This window comes from Mus pahari, chromosome 3 (genome assembly GCF_900095145.1).
Source record: "Mus pahari chromosome 3, PAHARI_EIJ_v1.1, whole genome shotgun sequence".
Lineage (NCBI taxonomy): Eukaryota > Metazoa > Chordata > Mammalia > Rodentia > Muridae > Mus > Mus pahari.
This window is the reverse complement of record NC_034592.1, coordinates 79,159,394-79,180,932: the sequence shown is the minus strand read 5'-3', so window position 1 is coordinate 79,180,932 and position 21,539 is coordinate 79,159,394. Positions and strand designations below refer to the sequence as shown.

At 42.0% G+C, this 21,539-nt stretch overlaps 1 protein-coding gene across 1 annotated transcript in view; it reads left to right on the top strand.

Annotated features, from left to right (window-relative positions):
• The window catches only part of Hsd17b12 (hydroxysteroid 17-beta dehydrogenase 12), a 124,814-nt gene extending 103,638 nt beyond the window's left edge, over positions 1-21,176 (top strand). The window contains exons 7-11 of the mRNA XM_021193400.2: positions 2,191-2,225; positions 9,039-9,120; positions 10,536-10,601; positions 19,752-19,901; positions 20,179-21,176. Coding sequence (XP_021049059.1) covers positions 2,191-2,225; positions 9,039-9,120; positions 10,536-10,601; positions 19,752-19,901; positions 20,179-20,283 — 438 coding nt within the window. The 3' untranslated portion in view covers positions 20,284-21,176. The remainder of the gene's footprint in view (positions 1-2,190; positions 2,226-9,038; positions 9,121-10,535; positions 10,602-19,751; positions 19,902-20,178) is intronic.
• Positions 21,177-21,539: the final 363 nt, after the last annotated feature.

Here is a 21,539-nt window from a genome sequence, read left to right as displayed (position 1 = left end):
TGCAGTGTGAGTGTGGGAACACCAGTGTCCCTTCAGAAGTCTCTGGTGTCCCATATATGTGGGATCACAGACACACAGACACACAGACACACACACACACACACACACACACACACCATTCCAAGTTAAGAAAGTAATAACATATAATGTAGATAGATCTTCATTTAACATACTAACTTCAGAGAAGAAGAACCTAGCTCAGAGTCCCACCGCCATAGGAAGGGCTGGGACTAGAACTGTGGTGAGTGCATCCCACAGTGGCCTTATATCACTCATTATGAATTAAACAGCTGCTGTTTGCCTCTGGAAAGACAAAGCTTGGGAAATACATTAGCAAAGTTGAAATTAGTATTTAACTAGAAGAGGAGAGAGAGGCAACTGTTGGGATGATGAACTGTGACATTACCTTTACTTTGACTTGGTATCATCACATTGAATTTGAAGCCCAAAACTGTAAAGTATTTAACCTATTGCTTGTGGAATTCTCTTTTTTGGGGGAAAGTTATAAAGTGTTAACATGGATCAGTCTTTATCAGCATAAATGTTTAATCTTACTAGTAAGAATTTTTGGTTAAAAGGTTGGGCAGTGGCCTATACCTGCTTAATATGGGCAAAGAAACCTCAAGGTTCATGCCCAACACTGCAAAACAAACAAAAAATATTGATTATGTCCTGTAACAGAGATACAATCACAAGTTAAACAAAGTCAAAATGGTCAGTTAGTCAGGGTGCTTACTGGAGCAGGTGCTGAGCGCACTGCACAGTGCTCCTCTATCAGTAAGGATCCGCCCCTTATCCCGTCATCCTACAGTAGTGTATCACATTCCCCTTGGGGTCAAAGGCTTCTTCTCTCTACTACATTCTGCCTACAAAGAAGAGGAAAGGAGGATGGAAAAGACAAGCTGTTTTCCTCTTTTCAAGTCTACACCAAGACATCATATGGCCTCCTTCTTATGAACTCGATAGTTGTAGGCCGTGGACAGTTGTCAGAGAAATGTGTGATACATTTTTTAATGGGAGGTACCAAGAATGGGAAAGAGGTTGTGTGCTCTGAACCTTCATCTGCAAGGAAAGAGCAAATGCTGGAGGATGGTCTGCTTCATCACCATATGAGGATGAGTTATGTAAAAATACAGATGTGGGTAAAAAGGAGGGATGCGGGAAGCTTCACCCTATACTTGCTCTTACAGCTTCTCCTTTTCATCTGGGCCAGAAGATTTGGTCGAATCTTTACTTCTGCTGAAGTACTTCCCCTAAACTCTGAGGATATTCCTTTACTTTGAAATTGGTGATGTGTCAGCCCATACTTTTTTTACTGATATGGTGACAACTTACACACGCTCACTGACAAGTGCATGCACCATCTTGGACTCAGACATCCACAGCACACATGGCTGCAGAAAGTCTTCACGATCTTTTGCTTCTGAATATTTCCATCAAAAACAATCTTTTATCAAATGCTGTCATTTTAATTGGTGGTTGATATTATTCAAGATAAAAGGCTTAGAATGTCTACACTTAGCAAGCATTTCAACTTCTTGTGTTGTTTAGAGACCTGATACAAGCTGAACCAAGACTTGTTTAACTGAGGTCATCTTGACAAAGATTGTACTTCTGACTTTTCTTGAAGAATAGTATCCCCCAAAAGAGTTTTGTGATCACCTGTGTTGACATTGCAAGTCTTTGGCCAGTGATTATGAAGTTGCTAAATTGCACACATCACCTTTCATGGTTGGTCACTAGAGGCCACAGATGGTTTCAGGTATGTTTTGCTCTCAACTGTGGACCTCAGAAGAAATGAATGCACTTGGTATTTACTCACATCTCACCTGCTGGCATTCTCTTCCCCAAGCCTTCAAAAAAGATGACTTAAGTCAGCTTGGTAGGCGGGATGCTGTTGCGGGTGATAACCATCAGACCAAAGAGATGTCCACTTCCCATAGAGCCCTAGTTATTTGAAGGTGCCCATGCCAGCCTTACTTTTCAGACAAGGCAAATCTTAGCCATGTTCACTTTGCCAGTGCATTCTCTTTATGTACTCCTAACACAGTTTAAGTATAAGATAAGCCTCTCTCTCTATAGAATGGTGGCTGGTTTTGTGAGTCCTTTCTCTTTGGCATGTGTGGGTGTCTCACTCTTTTGTGGCTTGTGTCCTCAGCCATCACTAATGTTTTGTTTTCTCTTTTGCAGGTGACACACTTGGTGCTGCCTGGCATGGTAGAAAGGTGAGTCACACGCTCACACACAAACACCGTGCTTGCAGAACTCATTATTATTTATAGGGAGAATCCTTTCTTTGAGAATTTCATTAAAGTGACTAATGAGCCTAACTCTGTCTTAGCACCAGGCGAGTCACACAGTGGAGCATGAGTCATTGGTGGCGGAGGCCTTTTCCACTAGACTTTTTTATTTCCCTCTCTAGGGTTGTGGTGGTTCCTTTAGATCAGGATTAAAAAGCCAGCCTGAGTCACCATCACTAACTCAATTGCCTGCTATTCTGAGGGGGTGGATAGAGTTCCTGGGATATTCCTAGGAATGCCTCCTTAAAGCTGTAGCTACTTAGAGCCTAAATCGGTAGAATGTCCTGAAACTATATACCTTCTTCTGGTGTTCTCATTCTTGCTGGGGGAATGGATGCATGAGAGACTAAGGCATGATGTGAAGTGACCAAGTGTCAAACTAACTCTAGGAGGAAAGGACCAGTTGGAATTGGGTACCAGTAGAATACCCCAAATGTCTTCATTTTATTGAGAAATTTGTGGTTGCATGTCCACATGTGAGACAGCACTGAGTGTAAAATATAACTAAACTCTGTTTCCTTCTCAGAAGAATCTAGATATTGCTTAGGCCTTCAAAGAAAACCTGCCAAAGAGAGTTGAGTTTGAATGTTGGACCGGTTTGTTATTTGAATTTCAAGCTCCATCAAAGCTTTGATAGGGGAGGAATCAAATATCCACTTGTGTTAACAGACCAAGAAGAAATGCAGTTTATGCATACTGACTCCACCTATATGTTCTGCTTCATTCTATCATGTGGAATGTGAGGGAATGGGGCTCAGAAGTCCATTTTTTGGATCATGTACAGTAATTGAGAAACTTTTTCAGCAAAATTAGTTGTAGTTGTATTTTACATGTGTTGATTTGTATATTCTAATTGCCTTATTTTAGTAAAGTTTCCCTTTAAAGCCTTCAAGTGGAGTATTGACTAGAGAGGGAGTATGCGCCGATGATAGGACATAAAATTGGCAGTGGGCAAGCCAGTGGTCATGCCAGAACTCTAGAACCAGGACAGAGTAGAGTCCAATAAGGATGATATTTGGGTCACTGTCTTAATCTGAGTTTTGACATCTGCAAATGGCATTATAAAGAAATCTTTGGACTTGGGGTAGGTGCTCAGTATTACATCATTTGCCTAGCAAGCCATGGGTTCTATCTCCACCAATTAAATAAAACAAGGACATCAAAATTGTAAGCCATAGAAGTATTATGAAGGAATTTTGTTTAAGTTTGTTGGTGAAAACTATGTGAAAGGAAATGATGGCAGTGAAGTCATTAGCTGGAGCAGAAAGTATTGGATTCATAGAATGCTCAGCCCAGTGCACTCGGTTAGTTGAAAGTAACCCCATGCCCCCCACTCCCACCCCCACCCCTTTAGCTTAGTGAGATGAGATGCTGTGAAGTACATGGTGCAGAAGTAGAGCTAGAGACCTATGGCCATCGCTAGACCCAGCAGCACCACCCTGTCAGAGCTGACACTGGGTATGAAGGAACAGTGTGAAGGGGAATTCATGCTTATCCAGCAGAACCCAGCTTGGAGAATCCACATGAGTTCAATCCTTGTGGTTCAAGAAATTAAGTTGGGTTGAGAAGTGACCTGGTAGAAAGCCATCAGAAGCTGTGGAGAGCTGGAGTCATAGGAAGGTGGGGATTGGGAGGAGGCTTCCTAGGGACTAGTTAGACATGTATGTAGAGTTTATTAAATTGTACTTTGTGTTAGAAGAAGGGATATCTATGTCCAATGGAGCTTTAGGAGTTACTAGGTATATTAGTCAAGGTGTGCTAACTGCACTAATAGATTAATCCCTACCTACATGGCTTACCAGGTTAAAGATTTATTTTCCCCTTATTTCTCCACCTTGTCCTTGAGGAGTCTCGGGCTCCTTTCATCTATGGGCTCTGGCATAAATCTTTAAGGTCTTATCTTAAGAAGGAGTTTTTCACCCCACTAACAGGCAAAGGAAGAGAATTAGAATGATGTTAGGGGAGGTTTCATGGGTCAGCCCTGGAAGGAGTGTATATCACATTCTGCTGTCCAGAACTCCACCTGTCATAAGCTGCAACTTACTGCAAAGGAGACCAGCAATGTTAGTTGTTTTCCAGAAGGAAGGGAAAGCTCCAGGTGAGCAGATGTCCAGAAGTGGTCTCCCTTACTCCTGTAAGTGGCTTCACTCTAGCCACTCTCGACACCTCCCCACAGTGACCTATTTCTATGGTTGTTTCCATAAGATTGGTATTCTCATTGAGTAACAGCAGTGTCCTTTAGAAAGAGCCTTTGTTATTGGTTTCTTCTCCCTCCTCCCTTTCAGTGGTTCTGTCATTGATATATGAGATTTTTCCAAACATTATAGAACTATAGCCAACTGACTATCACTAAACAAGTACTAGTAATCAGACTAAGGTATTATCACCGTACATATAGAAAATGCATAATTACATTATCGGGAAACTTGCTCTCTCTACTTCTCTGGAATTATAAACATTGTGTACAGCTGGAGCCAGGAGGTGGTTGCCATAACAACCATGGAAAGGCTAAAAATAGCCTCTTTCATATTGTACTGCTTAAGGTGGAATTATGACATGTTATGGCGTTGTAGGGCAGGTAATTCTTTCTTGTGCTAAATGTTTGCAAACTTTATTCAACAAAGCAATATTTGTATAGTGTAAGAATTTGATTGCTGGTTCTAATTTTATCCCTGACCCCATATTCCATGATTCCTTCTCTGACATTGAACACTGTTTTGATAGTTTCTCTGTGTTCTTAGGAGTCAATTAGAGAACTGTCTACACCAATTTCCATTTGCCATCTAAGCCTAGAAAACTCTCTAATGACCCTGCAAAAGTGCACTTCAGTCGTCTCTCATGTGTAGTGGAAATGTAAAGAACTGGAATGGAGTCTGTATGTCACAGCTCTGTCTGGTTAGCACTCTGCAATGACTGACCTCTGGCTCCCTTCCCTTCTTTCCTCTGCTGTATGCAGAGTGGGACCATGCTAAGGTTCCCTGAGTCAGGCCAGAATCGGTGACTTCTTTCAAAAGACACTATTATTCCCCCCAAGGCAACAGTATTTTTATAGAGGAGAGGACAGGGCTGCTACAAGAGCCCAGCAGAATAGTGAGGCATTTGCAGAACAAAACCTTGGCAATTTTAAAAAATCCAAGTGACAATTAAAGGGAATCTCATGGGGAGCAGTCCAAATCTAAGGGAGTCCTAGAGAGCATAGGTGTAAGGAGACAGTGAATGAAAGCTGCTGGGTTTCACAGGGCTGGACCAGCCTATGGATTGGCTTCTGGGAGGACAAATAAAGGACGGCATTGGAGGTGAAGAGGAGGGTCCTGAAGTGGAGCTGACCATTCTCCTTTGTTTCTGCAGCATTTTAGTTCTGGTAGATCCTCAGTAATCTGTACCTCCAAGTCACCATCCCATGATGGCAAGTAAGCAGTGAGATCAGTTACGAATACAGAAAACGTTGCTTTATTTGTTGATCTGATGTTGTCACAACAAACTAGGAAATGTGCTGAAGTATGAGCAACATGGGTCTTCAATAACGGAACCTCAGCAGAAATTCTTAATATGCTTCCATTGTTCCCAAGCCTCCAGAAAATGAGAGGTTAACCAGCTTGGCTTATGTTTGTCTCTGTGTGCACTTAAGCATAGCCTATTTTGCCCTTCTCCTTGATATAACAGAGTTGTCATGAGCCTGGCTGTGCCATGGAAACTGTTTGACGTCACTAATTCTGCTTAGATGGAGGATTACAGCTAGACAAAGTAGTTGATTGTAAAGATGAGTCCTTTGTGGCCCCAGGTCCAAATGTTCACCCTATTTCCACTTAAGGAGATACATTATAGGGATTATTGCAGGGCATGCTAGTGTTCAATTTGGGATACAGACAAATTAGAATATTTTTTCCTTAGAGAAGATAGGTCTGAATGCTATTACAAGAGGGGTCATAGAAAGGTCTTTGATAGACACATATGTGTGTTCTCAACAGTGAGACAGATTAGTGGGTGGGGCGTTTTCTCTGTTGCCAGTTAGATACGGTTAAATGTGCTCTCATTTTATACAGCACTTCGACAGTCTTAAATTTTATGTTTTGATGTATTTTGAAATATAAATTGTTTTTTATAAAGTTCTTAAAATTTTTGACTTAGCTCTATCTACTAGTAATTTCTTCTCTCTTCTTTTTCTTCTTCTTTTGGATTCTTATTTATTTTTAATTTATATGTAAGGATATGCTTCCTGTATGTAAGCCTGTACCCCTCATGTACCCTGAAAAGGCATTGATTCTTTAGTACTAGAGTTACAGATAGCTGTGAGCTGCCATGTGGTCTCTGTAAGAACAACCAGTATGCAATTTCTCTGGCTTCTAGAAATTTTCAGTCAAGAGTAGAATATTTGAGAAATAAAGATCTTTGTTACCTCAGAAGTAAATAAATAAAAGAACGACTGCATCATTGTGACACGTTGGATTGTTATTATTTTGTAAAATGAGAAAAGAGCTTTTATTATCTGTAAGTGACTTTTCCTCTGTTGAAGTCATGGCACTAAACTTTAACCTTTACCTTCAACATTATATTTCATTTGTGAATAGCAGAAAGAAAAATGTGACTTTTGCTCAAGGGCATATGCAGCCACTCCAGTTAGGACGGTTGTAGTGGAACAGAGTCTGGCTCTAAGCAGTGGTGGCAGGCTGCAGCTTCAGGCAAAGCATCGCCTGCATCTACCTTAGACAGGCTCTCTCTGTTCTTACACTTGACAGTAGAGCAGCTCCTGACTAAAGGTTAATGCAGAGTGAGTGTGAGGTTGGACTTGCTCCTCAGGAAGCTTGCTTTGCCAGAGTAGCCACACCCTGTGCATTCACCTCATTGGGTGTCTAATGGGCTGTTGGGTGCCCTAAAGGCTGTGTGTTGTAATAAAAACAGATTTTTCTTGTATTTTACAGACTTGTTAGCTTATTTTACATGCTGTAAACTACACACCTGTCTAAATTGTGCAGTTAAGTCATTTTCAACATATGTAGAGCTAGACAGCTGTCAGTACAGTTTAATTGGGGAATATTTTCAGCACTCTCAAATGATAATTTTTTTGATGTGGTTTTTATTCAGTTTTTACTGAAGGAACACTCCTTGATTGTAATAAAAGATTGTTCTGTTTCACTTTCATCAAAGAAATTTTTATAGGTGTAGAAGATGAAATGACTTTATTGCTAATTTACCTTTTTCTTTTTTTTAATCTAAAAGGGCTGAGTTCTAACTCTTGATAAAAATTATTATTTTTTGCCTTAGGAAAAAAGATACCAATATAAAGATGATGTGCACTTCTAACTTTAAAATTTCTTAATACCATCTTTAATTTTGAAATTTTATTTTGATCACCAAGATGTTGGTGGGTTTCAGTGCTTTGGAGAGTGTGTATTACTAATAAGGACCTCTGTTTTATAAACAACTGACTAGACTCCTGTGATACCCATGAAGCAGAGGGCCCAGACTTCCCTTTGATGGTTACAGTAGGCATCTCTCAGAAAGGCTGGCAGACGGAATGATGGCCATAGAGTGCTGTGTCTTTTCAGATTTATGTCTAAAATAACTCATATGCCATTTAGTCATGTTTCTTGTGCTATTTTACATAAAGGGATTCTGTGTTCTTCTTCCTCCCCTAAATAGTGAAAAACAAACAACGAAACAGAACTTAGGAACCAAAATCCAGAAAGAGAATGACAACAGACTGTGCAGAAGGAGAGGAGGTTGAGGAGTGACCCAGGGGTGCCTGGTTCAGATTTTAGTGTTTGGGAAGGAGGGCTGCACTGAGGTGTAGTTCAGTAGTAGAGCACTTGCCTGGTGCAAGACCCTGCGCTCCATTCCCAGTGCTGTTAAAACAGAAAACATGATAGTGTGCCTTGAGAAGCATGAGCTTAGGGGAACACGGTGGTACCTAGTTTTCTAAAGTCATAATTCCACACCCTGCTGAACCTCTGTATGCTTGCTAAAACTTGGGTGTTTACTGCATTGTTTTTCGCAAACTGATTTTTATTTATTTCTGGTAGTTCCCTGAGTTAACTTTCAGTAATCTCTAAAAGTCACAGGAAAAAGTTGACTTTGTTTTTTGGCAGTGTAATAGTTAATGAAGTACAGACTGGTGTAATTTTCAAGTCAGTTCTTTCCCCAAATCCACACAACCCAGAGAAGTTATACTTATATAATGGTACCCATTGCTATGAAGGTTTATGAAAGACTTGACTGCATGTGAACAAAGATGGGCTCTGGTGTCTAGAGGCTCAGGACTGTGTTAAGAGAGAAGTGTTTATACACACTGTTGGAGTGGACAGCGGGATGATGAGTCAGAGCAGACGTGTCTGTGTGGGGGTTCGTTAGCTTTTGCTCTGCAGACATTGACTGCAGTCCCTTGCACATATGAGGCAAGCCTTCTACCACTGAAATATATCCCCACCACCTACATAGGGATTTCTGATGTTGTGGCCACAGAGGAACCTAGAAAGTACAGAGACAACTAAAGGAGACTATCTAGCTGATCCAGTCATGCATTGGATTACTAAGACTGGAAAATGAGCTCATCATAAAGAAGAGCTATTTTTAGTTCATTGAATTATGCTTCATTCACTGGCCAGACATACCAACTGCTCATGAGGCAGGGAGATGCGTGTTAGATCAGCAGCCCTATTGCTCTGTTTCCGTCTTCACTGCAGTTCACAAGCAACGTGCATATGATTCCCCTCAGTTTGTGTGATGTGTTTTCAATTCCAGATCTAAAGGGGTGATTCTCAACATCTCCTCGGCCAGTGGCATGCTCCCGGTTCCACTGTTGACAGTATACTCTGCAACCAAGGTGACGTGCACTGCAGTAAATTATGTCAACATAAGACGGAGGGCTGATTTTCAGTCTGGGCGTTAACTTTGTTGAAATGCTATGCTTGGTAGTTTGTAGCCAACTAAGGGCAGGTAGGTGGCCCACATGGGTTTATGGAGTGTCACAGGTGGAAATAGATTTACAAGTGGAGTGCCAGTGTGTCACAGCCACTGATGGTCTGATTTTTGGTCCCTGGTAGTTTATTGATTTTAACAGGGACACTTAGGCTTTCCATAGAGCCCTAGCCTCAGCCAGTCCACCCAGTTGGTTAGAATCTGATACTAATGAGCCTAAGGTGGGAATGTCGGTAACATGAACACAGCCTTCACATAACAGGGAAGTACATCCTGGCAGTACCACAGCCATGCTCAGCAGACAAGAAATAGACCGATGGACAGTGAATGTCTGCCACCTTATCTACAATTCCCGAACACTGTCATGTCTAGAGTGTGACAGGAATTTCCCAGAACTCTATGTCATCATATAACACCATTATTCACATCTTCACATTACTGCTAGGATAGTAATTCAGACTGAGTCTTCTACTGTCTGTGTGCCAGTCACTCCAAGTTCAGTTACTTCACTGAGGCGTGGAAACATTTCTGAGGAATGACCATTTTAATTATTGAAATTAAGCAAGCCTTTACGGAAAAATAAGTAAATCATAATACATAATAGGACCATATAGTATGTCAGAGAAGGAAAAGTGCAAAATACAACTTTTCACAGAGAAAACTCAGTACTTACTGTCTTCTGAGTCCTGCACAGCCCCACAGCCCTCTGATCTACCCGCTTTCTTGGTGGCCGAAACACTGTCAACATGTTTAATCAACATGTTGTATTAGAATTCCAGTATCTGGAAATCTCCATGGAGGTTCTGCCAGTGGAGACCTTCCATTGGGGTGTCATTGAACTTGGTGTTTTAAGCCTGATACAAGTCTGCATTGGAAACCTGGCTGCATGGCTTCCAGGCGGTTTATAGTTTTGTTATCAGACGGACTCTCACCCTCACTTCTCAGACCCAGCAGCAAAACAGAGCTGCACATAATTCACTCTGGGTCTCTCTTGGAGTGTCAAATAGAAAGTGGAATTAAATTCTTTGTTACATAATAAAAAATTTTTTTTTCTTTTCTTTGGAAAATAATTTGGAGGAGGCTTTTCTCATTAAGTCAAAAATTGGCAAATGTTATTTTTGGTAAGATAATGTCATTTGTAGCAGAAAAACCTCCTGAGGTTTTAAAGTGTTTTTATCTCTTCTGCATTTGAAGTGAAAGGAAGGGCTAGAAAGAGTAGTGTTAAATGGTTAATTTATTATTTGGTTGTTTCCATGGCTACACTCTAGGCAGACTGATGTAATAGATGTGTTGTCTTTCTCACCCCCACCTCCCTCCCAGGCCTTTGTAGATTTCTTCTCTCAGTGCCTCCATGAGGAGTATAAGAGCAAGGGCATCTTTGTGCAGGTAAGTGGAGTTTGTCAGTTAAGTATCCCTGGTTTTGTGTGGTTTCCACAGCAACAGTCGCTGTCTTGGCAACGAAAGAAAATCACATTCCTCAGTAAGCGATTGTGACGTGAGCACTCCCTTAGAGACATGGTTTCTTTTCCCTCATGCTCTTAGGTCTAGATTTTTAAAAATTAGCCCCTCTAATTTTTAACTAGGTTACCTGAACTAGAACTAAATGTAAACAGTTGAAGCATCATTATTGTAAATGCTCATAGTTTATTTTGAGACAATCTGATTCTTTAAAATTGTGGTAGAAAAGTACATAACACAGAACTTAGGTTGTCGATTATCTGCATGCAGCTCAGGGGCATGAGTGTACTCACGGTTGCAAAGTCACTGCCACCATTCTTCTGGGACTTTCCTTCACCTCCCCAAACTGAAACTGAGCACCATTAAATGCTAACTTTCCCTTCTCTTTCCCCAGCCCCTGGCAATGACCATTCTGTTTTCTGTCTCCCCACAGTTACCTATTCTTAGTCCATCCTGTGAATAGAATCATTCAGTGTTTGGTCTTCTGTGATCAGATCGCTTAGTGTAGTATCTTAGGCTCTTTTGGCACAATGTGGGGATTAGGGTTCAGACAGTTAACCCATTTTCCCAGGCTGATCTGGGACTCAAATCCAGGTCCGTTTGCTATTAGAGCACTTGCTCCTATCCCTAGGCTACTGAACCCACTGTGCTTAGGAAATAATGAAGCCAGAAAGTACTGGTGACCACTCTAGTTTATACATGTAGATAATCAAGATGGGGCTAAGGGTATCTAGCTGTGTTTTCTAAGTCTTTTTATTCTCAGTAGTATTGGAGCTAAGTCACCTATCACAAGGAAGGGTAAGGTGAGTGTTCCCTCATCTTTAGGGTTCACGCAAAGCCTGCTTCTTCCAAGCCCTTTCCTTAGCTTACTTCCTAGGAGTATCTACTGACCACGTACTTGATATTGTTTAATTTTCAGCTCCCTGAATATATAGGCTACATGTGGGAAGACAGGGTTTTGTAGAATCTTGTATTTTATGCCTATGATGATACCAGGAATCCCCCTTAGATTGGATTTTGGTAACAAGGAAGCCAGGTAACCCCGGTAGGAGGTAAAGCTCCTGTGCCACTCAGGGTTACCCTGTTGTCTTCCTGCTGGATCTGTTTTTAAGCCCCAGTGAGGCTTAGCAGGCACTCTAAAGGTCCACTGGAAGGTACCCGGGAGGCTGTGGCTGGAAACTGCCTGTGTTTCAGTGCCGTGAAGTAGCTAGCGTTGCCGTGTGAACACAGGAAGCAGTCCTGGTAGTATCCAAGCTTGTCCCTTCTCTCATTTGCACAGCCTGTTTTCCTCAAAGGTAGTTTTCTTGGATTCTCTGCCTGCTAGTAACCTGATATGACTAGAAACCATCCCAAAGCACATTAGTATTTGCCTTCTGAAATATTTTATTTTGATGAGCTTGTACCGTTTACATGAGTACATTTTAAATCATTTTATCCATCATTGTCTTTATTACTAAGATTCACTTGAGGTCTAAACTTAGAATGAATTACTAAGAAAAGGAAAATTCATATTTATGAAGAAAAATGTGGCTGTCCTACCTTGAAAATACATCCCAAGGTACTGAGTAGAGCAGAGAGCCCATGTTGAGCTGAAACTTACCTGCTTTTCTCTGGGTGGTGTTTCTGTCTTCTAGGTTACAGATGGTGGGGATTGAGTGGCTTGTTCCACCTTCTATTCCATCCCATGTTTCTTGGATCATCTCATTAACACACAGATCAAGTAACCTCGTTAACACACAGATCGGTACTGGTAGCTTCTCTGGTGGCCTTAGGTGGCTATACCTGAAGCGTAGTATTGAATTCAGACCCCACAAGGCATCAGTGTTCTTGCTAGAGTGAACTGTGGATTGTCCTCTGTGTGCTCTGTCCTGTGAAGTGCCCATGACTCTCATTTTAACGCCTGTTTCCTCAAAGCTAGTTTCCTTTGGTTCTCTGCCTGATAGGAATCTGATATGACTAGAAACCACCTGGCATCACCTCTTCAGGACTGTCTCACATTGCCTCTAAGCTCCTTTTGTCCCTGAGCTCTGGACAAAAGGGTCAGGTTCCAGTTCATCTTCCCTGAGTTCCTATCTCAGGCCTTAGACACTGGATTACAATTTTCCTTCTTCCCTGAGCCTCACATGCCTCTGTCTGCTGCTGGGCCTGCTCACCACTTGGTTTTTTGTTTATTTTCTTGAGAGAGTGTATTATAGTATAGACCAGGCTGGCCTTGAACTTACAAAGCACCTGCCTCTGCCTCCTCCCTGCTGGGTAAAAGCCATACAGCAGCACTCCCTGGTTGCAGTGTGTTCCGGAGCAACACCTCAGTGTTGCTAATGTTCTCCCCCTCCCCCCTCTCTCTTTCAACAACTGAAGACCCATGGGGAGGAGCAAAAGGAACTTATGCATACATCCTTCAAAGAACAAAACTCGCATGAAATCTAAGTGAGAAGATGGGCCCTGTGCTCACTAGTAAATGCTGAGTGAGTGAGGAATAGCCGGGGCCACCTCAGCTCCCGCAGTCCTCTTGGTTTCCTTCCTAAGTCATTTTTATTTAGAGATAATTTTAAAGCTATTTACCAAAATAATAATAATAATAATAATAATAATAATAATAATAATAAGTGGAGCTGGACAATGGTAGTACACACTTTATTTAACTCCTGCACTTGGGAGGCAGAGGCGGGTTGATCTCTGAGTTTGAGGCCAGCCTGGTCTACAAAGCAAGTCTCAGGACAGCCAGGGCTATACAGAGAAACCTTGTATCAAAAAACAAAACAAAACAAAACAAAACAAAGCCAGTTGTAGGCATAGAGACAGTACCAGGAAGAGCAGTCTCATCGTTTGCCCAGCTTTCCCCTTTGTTATTGTCTGACTGCACCTAGAGCCATTAGAGAGGAAGTCACTGTGTTCTGTCACTTGGCCTCAGATTCTTAGATAACTACAACAGCACTAAATGTGAGGCTGAATGTGGGTGTAAAGTGATTGATTAGGTGATCAGTCTTCACTGTTTTACCTGCTCTCTTACTTACTCTTTTTCAGTTTGGTTGCTTGGTTGGTTTTAGCTTTTGTTTTTGGTTTGGTTTGGTTTGGTTTGGTTTTTGGTTTTTGTTGGTTTTTTTTGGGGGGGGTGTTGTTGTTTTGGACACAAGGTCTCACTCTGTAGCCCAGGCTGGCCTTGAACTCAGTCCTCCTGCCTTTGCCTCTGGAATGCTGGAATTTCCAGCATGCATCACCATACCCTGTAACACTCTTTTCAGTTCCCTTTTGTTTTCTGGTGCTGGGGATTGACTGTAACACCCCTAGGCAAGTACTAGACCTGTGCTTTGCCACTGAGCTATGTTCCCAGCCCATCTTTACAGTAATGTTTGGTTCTCCAGCAAAGCATTTGGTCTAGAATCTGGTATTCCATTCTCCTAATTGTTGTGTTTGTTTCTACCTGGACTCTTATACCACTGACGTTTTGGAAGAGCACAGCACTCCTCCCCTCTCTGCTGTCTTGAGCATCCCTCATTTAGGGTTTAGCTCACACATGCTTGTAGTTAGATTCAGGTTATGCTTTTATGCCCACAACAAGAGGGAGATACTGCTGCGTTCTTCTTAGGTTGTCACATGGGAAGACAGGAGTCTCTTCTGGTGCACTAGTAAGCCATTAGTGGGGAGACTCCTTCAAACATGCAAATATCCTACTTCCTCAGACAGTTTGCCTTAAATTTCACGCCTATATGCTTGCTTCACACACTTGCCATATGAAGAGATAGCCCATCTGGATTTTGTCCAGGTGAAAGCATGGAGTCGTCAGTAAGTCCTCCCTTGGTCCAGTCTAGTTTTGTGCACACCTCACTGCCTGTGTGCTTAGAGATAGTGAGGAACAGACCCTAAGCTCGGTGTCCTCAGACCAAGATTATGAGTTCTGCTGTCACCCTCAGTGGTCATCTGACTTGTGCAAGATTTCTCTGTGGCTTTGCTCCTTAATTTCTGACTCCTGAAGGCAAATGAGGTGACTAATGTGACATCATAAACTGGGAAGTGATAGTACATACAGAGAAGAGAGATGAAAAACAGAAGCAGTGTGCATTTATGGAACCCCTACGGTATGCCCCATGCTCACTCACTGTTACTGAGTTTGAGCTTGATGCTAACCTGACCCCATGTCCCAGACTGGAAAATAAAAATTAAGGTGTATCTCCATTTGTCAGGAGTGGGGCAACAAAAGACTCAAGATCTCTGACTCACAAGGCACACAGATATTTAAACACACTACCAATCAGTGGACCCTAAATGAGAGGCCTGTGTATTATGTTTCACATATCTCCAGTCAGGAAGTATGTAGAGTATAGTATTGGGTATGGTAGTTGGGAATATGGTAGCAAGAAAAGCAGGCAGTGAACAAGAAAACATGAGTACAATGACCCCCTATAGCGATAGTGCTATACATCTCAGCAGGTGAAGTATAGGGAATTTACTCATCCAGGCTTATCTAAATCCAAGGCAAAAGGTCTGCAGTCTGTCAGATCACAGAGTATTGAATCAAGTCTGTTCTGAAGATGTGTCTAGTCTGGCTGCATCTCATGACACTACTGCCGTTGTATCTTACTTTGGACCATATCTCTATTTGGCCTCCTGTGCTAGATAATCAGCTTTCCATGTGACTCCTCTAAAGTCATTTGGGAAGAAGGAACCTCAGTTGAGAAAGCACCCTCATCAGATTGGCCTGTAGGGCTTTTTTTTGATTGATGGGGTCAGGGAGGAGGGCTGAGCAAATGATGAGAAGCAAGCCCATAAGCAGTGTTCTTCCATGGCTTATGCGTCAGTTACTGACTTCAGGTTCCTGCACTGTTGGGTTTCCTATCCTAACTTCCCCAGATGATGAACCAACTATAACTGTAAGCTGAAATAAACCCTTTACTCCCCAAGTTACTTATAGCCATGGTGTTTAACACAGCAATAGTATCACTAACTAGAACACCCCACTACTGCTATCTTTGCTGATAAGATAGTGTCTGTTCACTGTAGCCAGAACTGATAAAGCAAAATCCAGTCATTTCACTTCCCTGCTTAAAATTCCACCAAAGCTTCTCATGTCTTTAGAGTAAAACTCTTGAGTTGTATGACCCATGGTGCTTTGATTTCCACACTCAGTTGTTCCTCAGTTTACAAGGGTCTGCAATCAGATATCTCAGGGCTAGCTTCCATCCCTTGTGTCAGAACATTGCTTATATATGACCTTATCTAAGCCTAATTGTAGAAATAGTCTATCATCAATACTCTGCCCACATCCCTCTGTAAAATCAGGGTCTGTTTTTTACATGATTGTATCACAGATACCTAAACATCTTCTAGGATACATTCAAATAAATTACTAGATTGGAGGGGGGGTGTGGTTTCAGTTTTCCCTTTTTTTTCCTGTAAATACTAACATACACATTCCATATGTTAAAGGCAGGTTCTTTGTAGGATTAGTAGTCACTCAAAGAATTCTTGTAACTCCTGAGTTAATCAAGAGGCTTTTATGGAAAGACTCAGAGTCTGCAAGTAGAGAACCGCAAGCGGCAAAGCTATACTGTACGTGTTTAGTGAGCCATGTGTTTGGGAGGACTTCTGATCCTAAATGAAGATAAACGAAGACACAGACTTAAGGGAAGTTTCCTTAAACTCACAGAGCCATAGCCTTTGCCTTAAGAATGTGTCCAGGCTGGAGAGAGCCCAGTCAGTGTGAGAGGAGCTGTGGTATGCCGCCAACTCCAGCTCTGGAGAGAGAGGGAAAGACAAGCAGGTTCCCGAAGCCTGTTGGCCAGCTTCAGGCTAACAAGTCCCCAAAATATAAATTTTTTTAATATCCTAAAAAAATAAAGGTGGAGAGTAATCAAAGAAAGACTCCTGAAAACACAACCATCTAACAAGTACATGCATAATACACACACACACACACACACACACACACACACACCCTTGGAAAAGAAAGAAAACAAAGCAAACAACGATGTGACTATTGTCAGCTTAATGCTGAAACTGCCCTGGAGTTGGCTTTCCCTTGCTCTTTACTTTGCTGGACCAGAACCCCACCCCACCCCAGCCCTCCCCTCCCCTTCCCTTTTTTCCCTTCCCTTCCCTTCCCTTCCTGCCTCGGATCGGGACTCCCTCCACAGCACATGCTCTATGAAGACCGTAGTCTAAGCAGTCTATTCCAGTGGATACGAGGAGAACAGCATACCAACTGTGATCTCCTGGGGCTGTTTTGTTTAATAAGCTGAGCACACACATAGCATCATCAGCTTTTGCTTATGACCTAACTAATTATTTCCAGTTGGAGATTCTAAATTTGGAAATCAAGATACTTGCCCACAGCTGTGGCTGTCAGGGTCAGGATGTTTCTGAGGGGGCAAAACTTGTAATGGTGACTTGTTGGGTGTAAGTGGCTTTTAAGTTTTATTGCTTTGAAAACTTTCTGTAAAAGTATAGATATATTTCTGGTTTGTTTCTCATAATCCTTTCCTGCATAGGCAGAAGATGGATTAATTATTGTTTCTTGGGCATTTATTTACTTTGATGGATTTTGACATAAAAGATTAATTTACTTTTTCCATAAACTTCACATATTCCTTTTAATACCCTTCACAGCTAGATCAGTAGATTTGCTTTTGTGAGGCAGATGATCTTCCTTAAGCTTTAGAATACTTAGAATGCTGGCTCAGTGGGAAGGCCCTTAGTGCTGCTTGGTGCTCTGTGTCTGAACCGCCAGGCCACACTGCCCTCAGGCCACACTGCCCTCAGGCCACACTGCCCTCAGGCCGCACTGCCTTCAGTCACACTGCCTTCACAACCCTGTGTACCTCGTGCTGTTCTCAGCACTGAGAATGGAGGTGACGCAACTGTGTTCTTGAGCTTGTGTTGGAGAATGTGCCTAGTGCTTGGACTTTCTTTCTGACTATAACAAATTCCTTGCAGTTCCCTGAGAATGCCTTGCTCCTCACTGCTCCTCTGCCCGTGTTGTTCCTTTACGTTGTTGTACCTAGCTGACTCCTCAGCTGTCTTTAGGGCTTACCCACAAAACCCTGCCTCGCTTGCCTCTGAAGCCATCACACTTTAGTAGGTCACTGTTGGACACCTTGATTTTATATCCAGGGTATATGTACACAGCCTTCCAGCTTATAGTTTCCATGTCTTAGTTGGGAAAACATAACTTGACTAGGAACTCCCAAGGACACATGTCTTTCCCCACCCCCAGTAGCTGGAGGCTCCTTCAGAACCCCACTACAAGCTAGCTGAACCCTAAAGCCATGAGTTATCTTGTGGTGCCACCATGTGGTTCAGTCAGGCAGTGCAACTGAATGCTGCAATATCAAAATAGTCCAATGTCTGTTGCTTATGCTTTCTGAAAGAGCAGAACGATGGATGAAAGAGCAGTGCGATGCATTCTGCACAAGTGAAAGGCATAGCTACAGACTGACTCCATCTTGGGAGCTCAAGACTTCCCAGCTCTCCTTGTAGACTGTGTTCTCTGGAAAGGTCTTCTTGGTCTTCTGTATAACCAGGAAGCATGCAGCAAAATAGACGCGGGAAGCTGTGCATGTGCATGTGGTTGCCTGACATCAGAGCTTACATGGGTCTGCCCTGCCCTGCTCTTTAGGTAGTGAACAAACAACGTAACAATTGGACCCCACAGTTCAGTCTGTCAACCTGAGACATCCCTAGTCTGCCTTAATACTGATGAGACAAAATGGACTAAAGACTTGACAAGACATTTTTCTCATTAAAGAGTGATGTATAATAGTAGTTCTAATAAATAAATCCTCAGAAGTCAAGTTTCACAGTCAGAGTCACTCCAGCTGCTGGTGTGCTCTCGTGACTAGTGACTCAGTGTGGGCTTGCTCCTGTAGGTGAGGAAGGTGGAGGACGGCCCCAGGTAGACTCTGAATAGATGGGTTGAAGGCTCAGCTCCCACAGTAAGGGAGTATTCTTTGACTTACACTTGGTAGTAAGAGGAATACAAAATTATGTGTGAAAAAATACATGTATAAACAAATCCCAAACGAGATGTGGGCCTGTTCCTTCCAGTCTCCACAGTAGAGAAATCCAAAGTGTGGAGAGACCTCGGCATTATTTGTAGTGTGAGTTTTTGCTTTTTGTTTGTTTGCTTGCTTTTCATTTTAACTACATATTGAACTGTTACTTTTTCTTAAATAGCAGTGCCAGCAGAGCCCACCCCTTCTTTTCACTCTTGTGAGAGGAACAAAGGTTTGGTGGGCTGCTGTACACCTGAATCTTTTGTATCACAGGAGGACCTCTCTTGTCATGACTCCCAGAACTTATAATCCGGTTCTTTGTGTTCTGTGTTGTGTCATGGCCAAAACACAGGGTGCATATGCAGTAGAGAACGTTACATTTGTGAAATGCCTGGAAAAGCTCATGTTTCGCTTCACCACCCACATCTGTCCTGTCAGGTGACTTCTTGTCACCCAGGCTGTTGTCTTATTTTCTTATCATCTCTTCCCCAAACAGAAGAGGGCAAAAAAGATGTGGTCCCATCTTAACATTAGCAGTTTATAAAACTTCAGGAGTGGGATGTTAAAACACCAGGGAAGAGAAGTGGTGACCAAAGACCAGGAAAGTGGATTGTCATCTGTGAAGGACTAAAGCTCAGAACAAGTGTAATTCTTCAGGCATGATGGAGCAAAGGTGTCCCAGGAGACACTAGAAACCTCACACTGCTTGACTGTACAGCAGGGTCCCTCTTGACCTGAATATGAGGGACACTCTGAGCCTCAGCCCCTCAGGTTTCTGCCCATTCCTTTCCTTTTAAAGATTCAGAAATGCTGGATTGTGCTTCGTTTCATTTTTCCCAGCCTCCAATTCTGTTTTACCCATAGGTCATCATTGTATTGCAGTTCATGTTTCTGCTATTATATATTCTGTGAAGTTGGCTTTAGACAGCAGCAGGTCTCTCGCACTTCTCTAAAGATGTGAACCCCAGATATCATGAGGATGCTTCTACTATCACCAACAGTCAGGCAGGTATCTCACTCAGTTCTGCAGCCTTCCTAATCAATGGCATGTGTTGTCTTTTCTCTTTTTGTATGGGGTGGATCATTCTAGAGTGTTCTGCCATACCTTGTAGCTACAAAACTGGCAAAAATACGGAAGCCGACTTTGGATAAGCCCTCTGCCGAGACATTTGTGAAGTCTGCAATTAAAACAGTAGGTTTGCAGACCCGAACCACTGGATATGTGATCCACGCTCTCATGGTATGTACATTTCTAAATCTTAGACATATTTTCCAGTTTGGGCTTTTCTTTCTATATGATTTCTTAGCATCAAGACATATACTTTGACAGACAAAGTGGTACACATCTTTAATCCTAAAAAAGACATTTATATATTTTATTTCGAACTATATACCTGAGAACTTTAAAAATCTGTGTAAATAATAATGTGGAGAATTGGAAGGTGGCAGATAGGCTTCCCGTAAGTTTAACTCATTTGTGGGCTGTGCTTATATATCTCCCCTATTTCTTTCCCTAGGGCTCAATAAACTCAATCTTGCCTCGTTGGATGTATTTTAAAATAGTCATGGGTTTCAACAAGTCTTTGCGGAGTCGCTACCTGAAGAAAAGCAAGAAGAACTAAGTTCTACTGAGTCATTGAGCCCCTTGGCCAGATGCTTGACCTGTCCTGCACACCAGGCACCTGCCGTCCCCAGAGTCTCCACTGTCGTCTCAGTAATTACTAACATGGCATAGTTGGCGGAAAACAAATTCCTTTTAGAGGCTCCTAACATATATTCTGGATACAACCAGGAGTAATTTGAAGTTTAATGTAAATGTTCTTGGCAAATGTATGTAGAACACTTTAACAGAAAGGAACAAATCCCAGAATGACAGCGGTAGACACAGACCCATCTGGCCCAGAATGCCAATGATCACATTATATTTGGTCTGGTACCTACTATAAAGTGTAATGGCTAGCTACTTTTTTATTTTATCATTAGAGGGAACAGGGCTTAGTTTGTTAAGGGCAGATACAATGCAGTTTACATCGATTTCTGTAAGCTTTTCTAAATGTATGTTCCAACTTATGTATTTATATGGAACTGGTCTTCTCAAAAGTAGCTAAGACATAAAGAGAATTGAAACAGAGTTCTTTCTAACACAAAGTCCACAAAATGTTATTCTTGGAACACACATTATGTCTGCTCTGTTCAAATGTATGTAAATACTGAATGCTATATAGTGTGCCTGGAATGTAAAGGTAAATGGGCCAAAGTATACATCAAGACCAACAACATCCTGTGATACCACAGGATCCAGGAAAGCAGCCTGTGTGGACACACGTTCGTTATGTCTGCACTGCACCCGGATACTTGTCTAGGATGGCAGACTCCTTCTGTGGTAGTGTGTGTTTGTGTGTGGTGGGGGTGGGGGGCGGTTATCATGGAAACATGTTCTTTCTAAGATGGTGTCTCATATTTAGAATTCATATATCTGCTTTTAATAAAAAATGATGTAACTGTGGTGTTGAAATGAAAGTGTATTTTTGATAGTGGAAACTAAAGCCCCAGTTACACTGCCTGTAAGTAAGCTAAGTCTGACTAAAGGTGTCAAAGCATGCACAAAGAATTAGTTCTGCGAAATGTTCAGTTGGACAGTCATTGCGTGCATAGGTTTCAATCAATTCCTAGTTTGAAAGACCACCAAATCTACTTAAAATTTTACTTGATGGAAGTATTTATTTCAAACTACTAGTTTCACAAGCTAGTAAAACAGCTCCACCCACCCACCCAAATATGTACACACACACACAATGCTATCTGCTCCCAAAATCACTATGTAAAACTATTCTATCAGTCCCCAATTAGGAGCCATTTAAATTGTATACATTTAGCT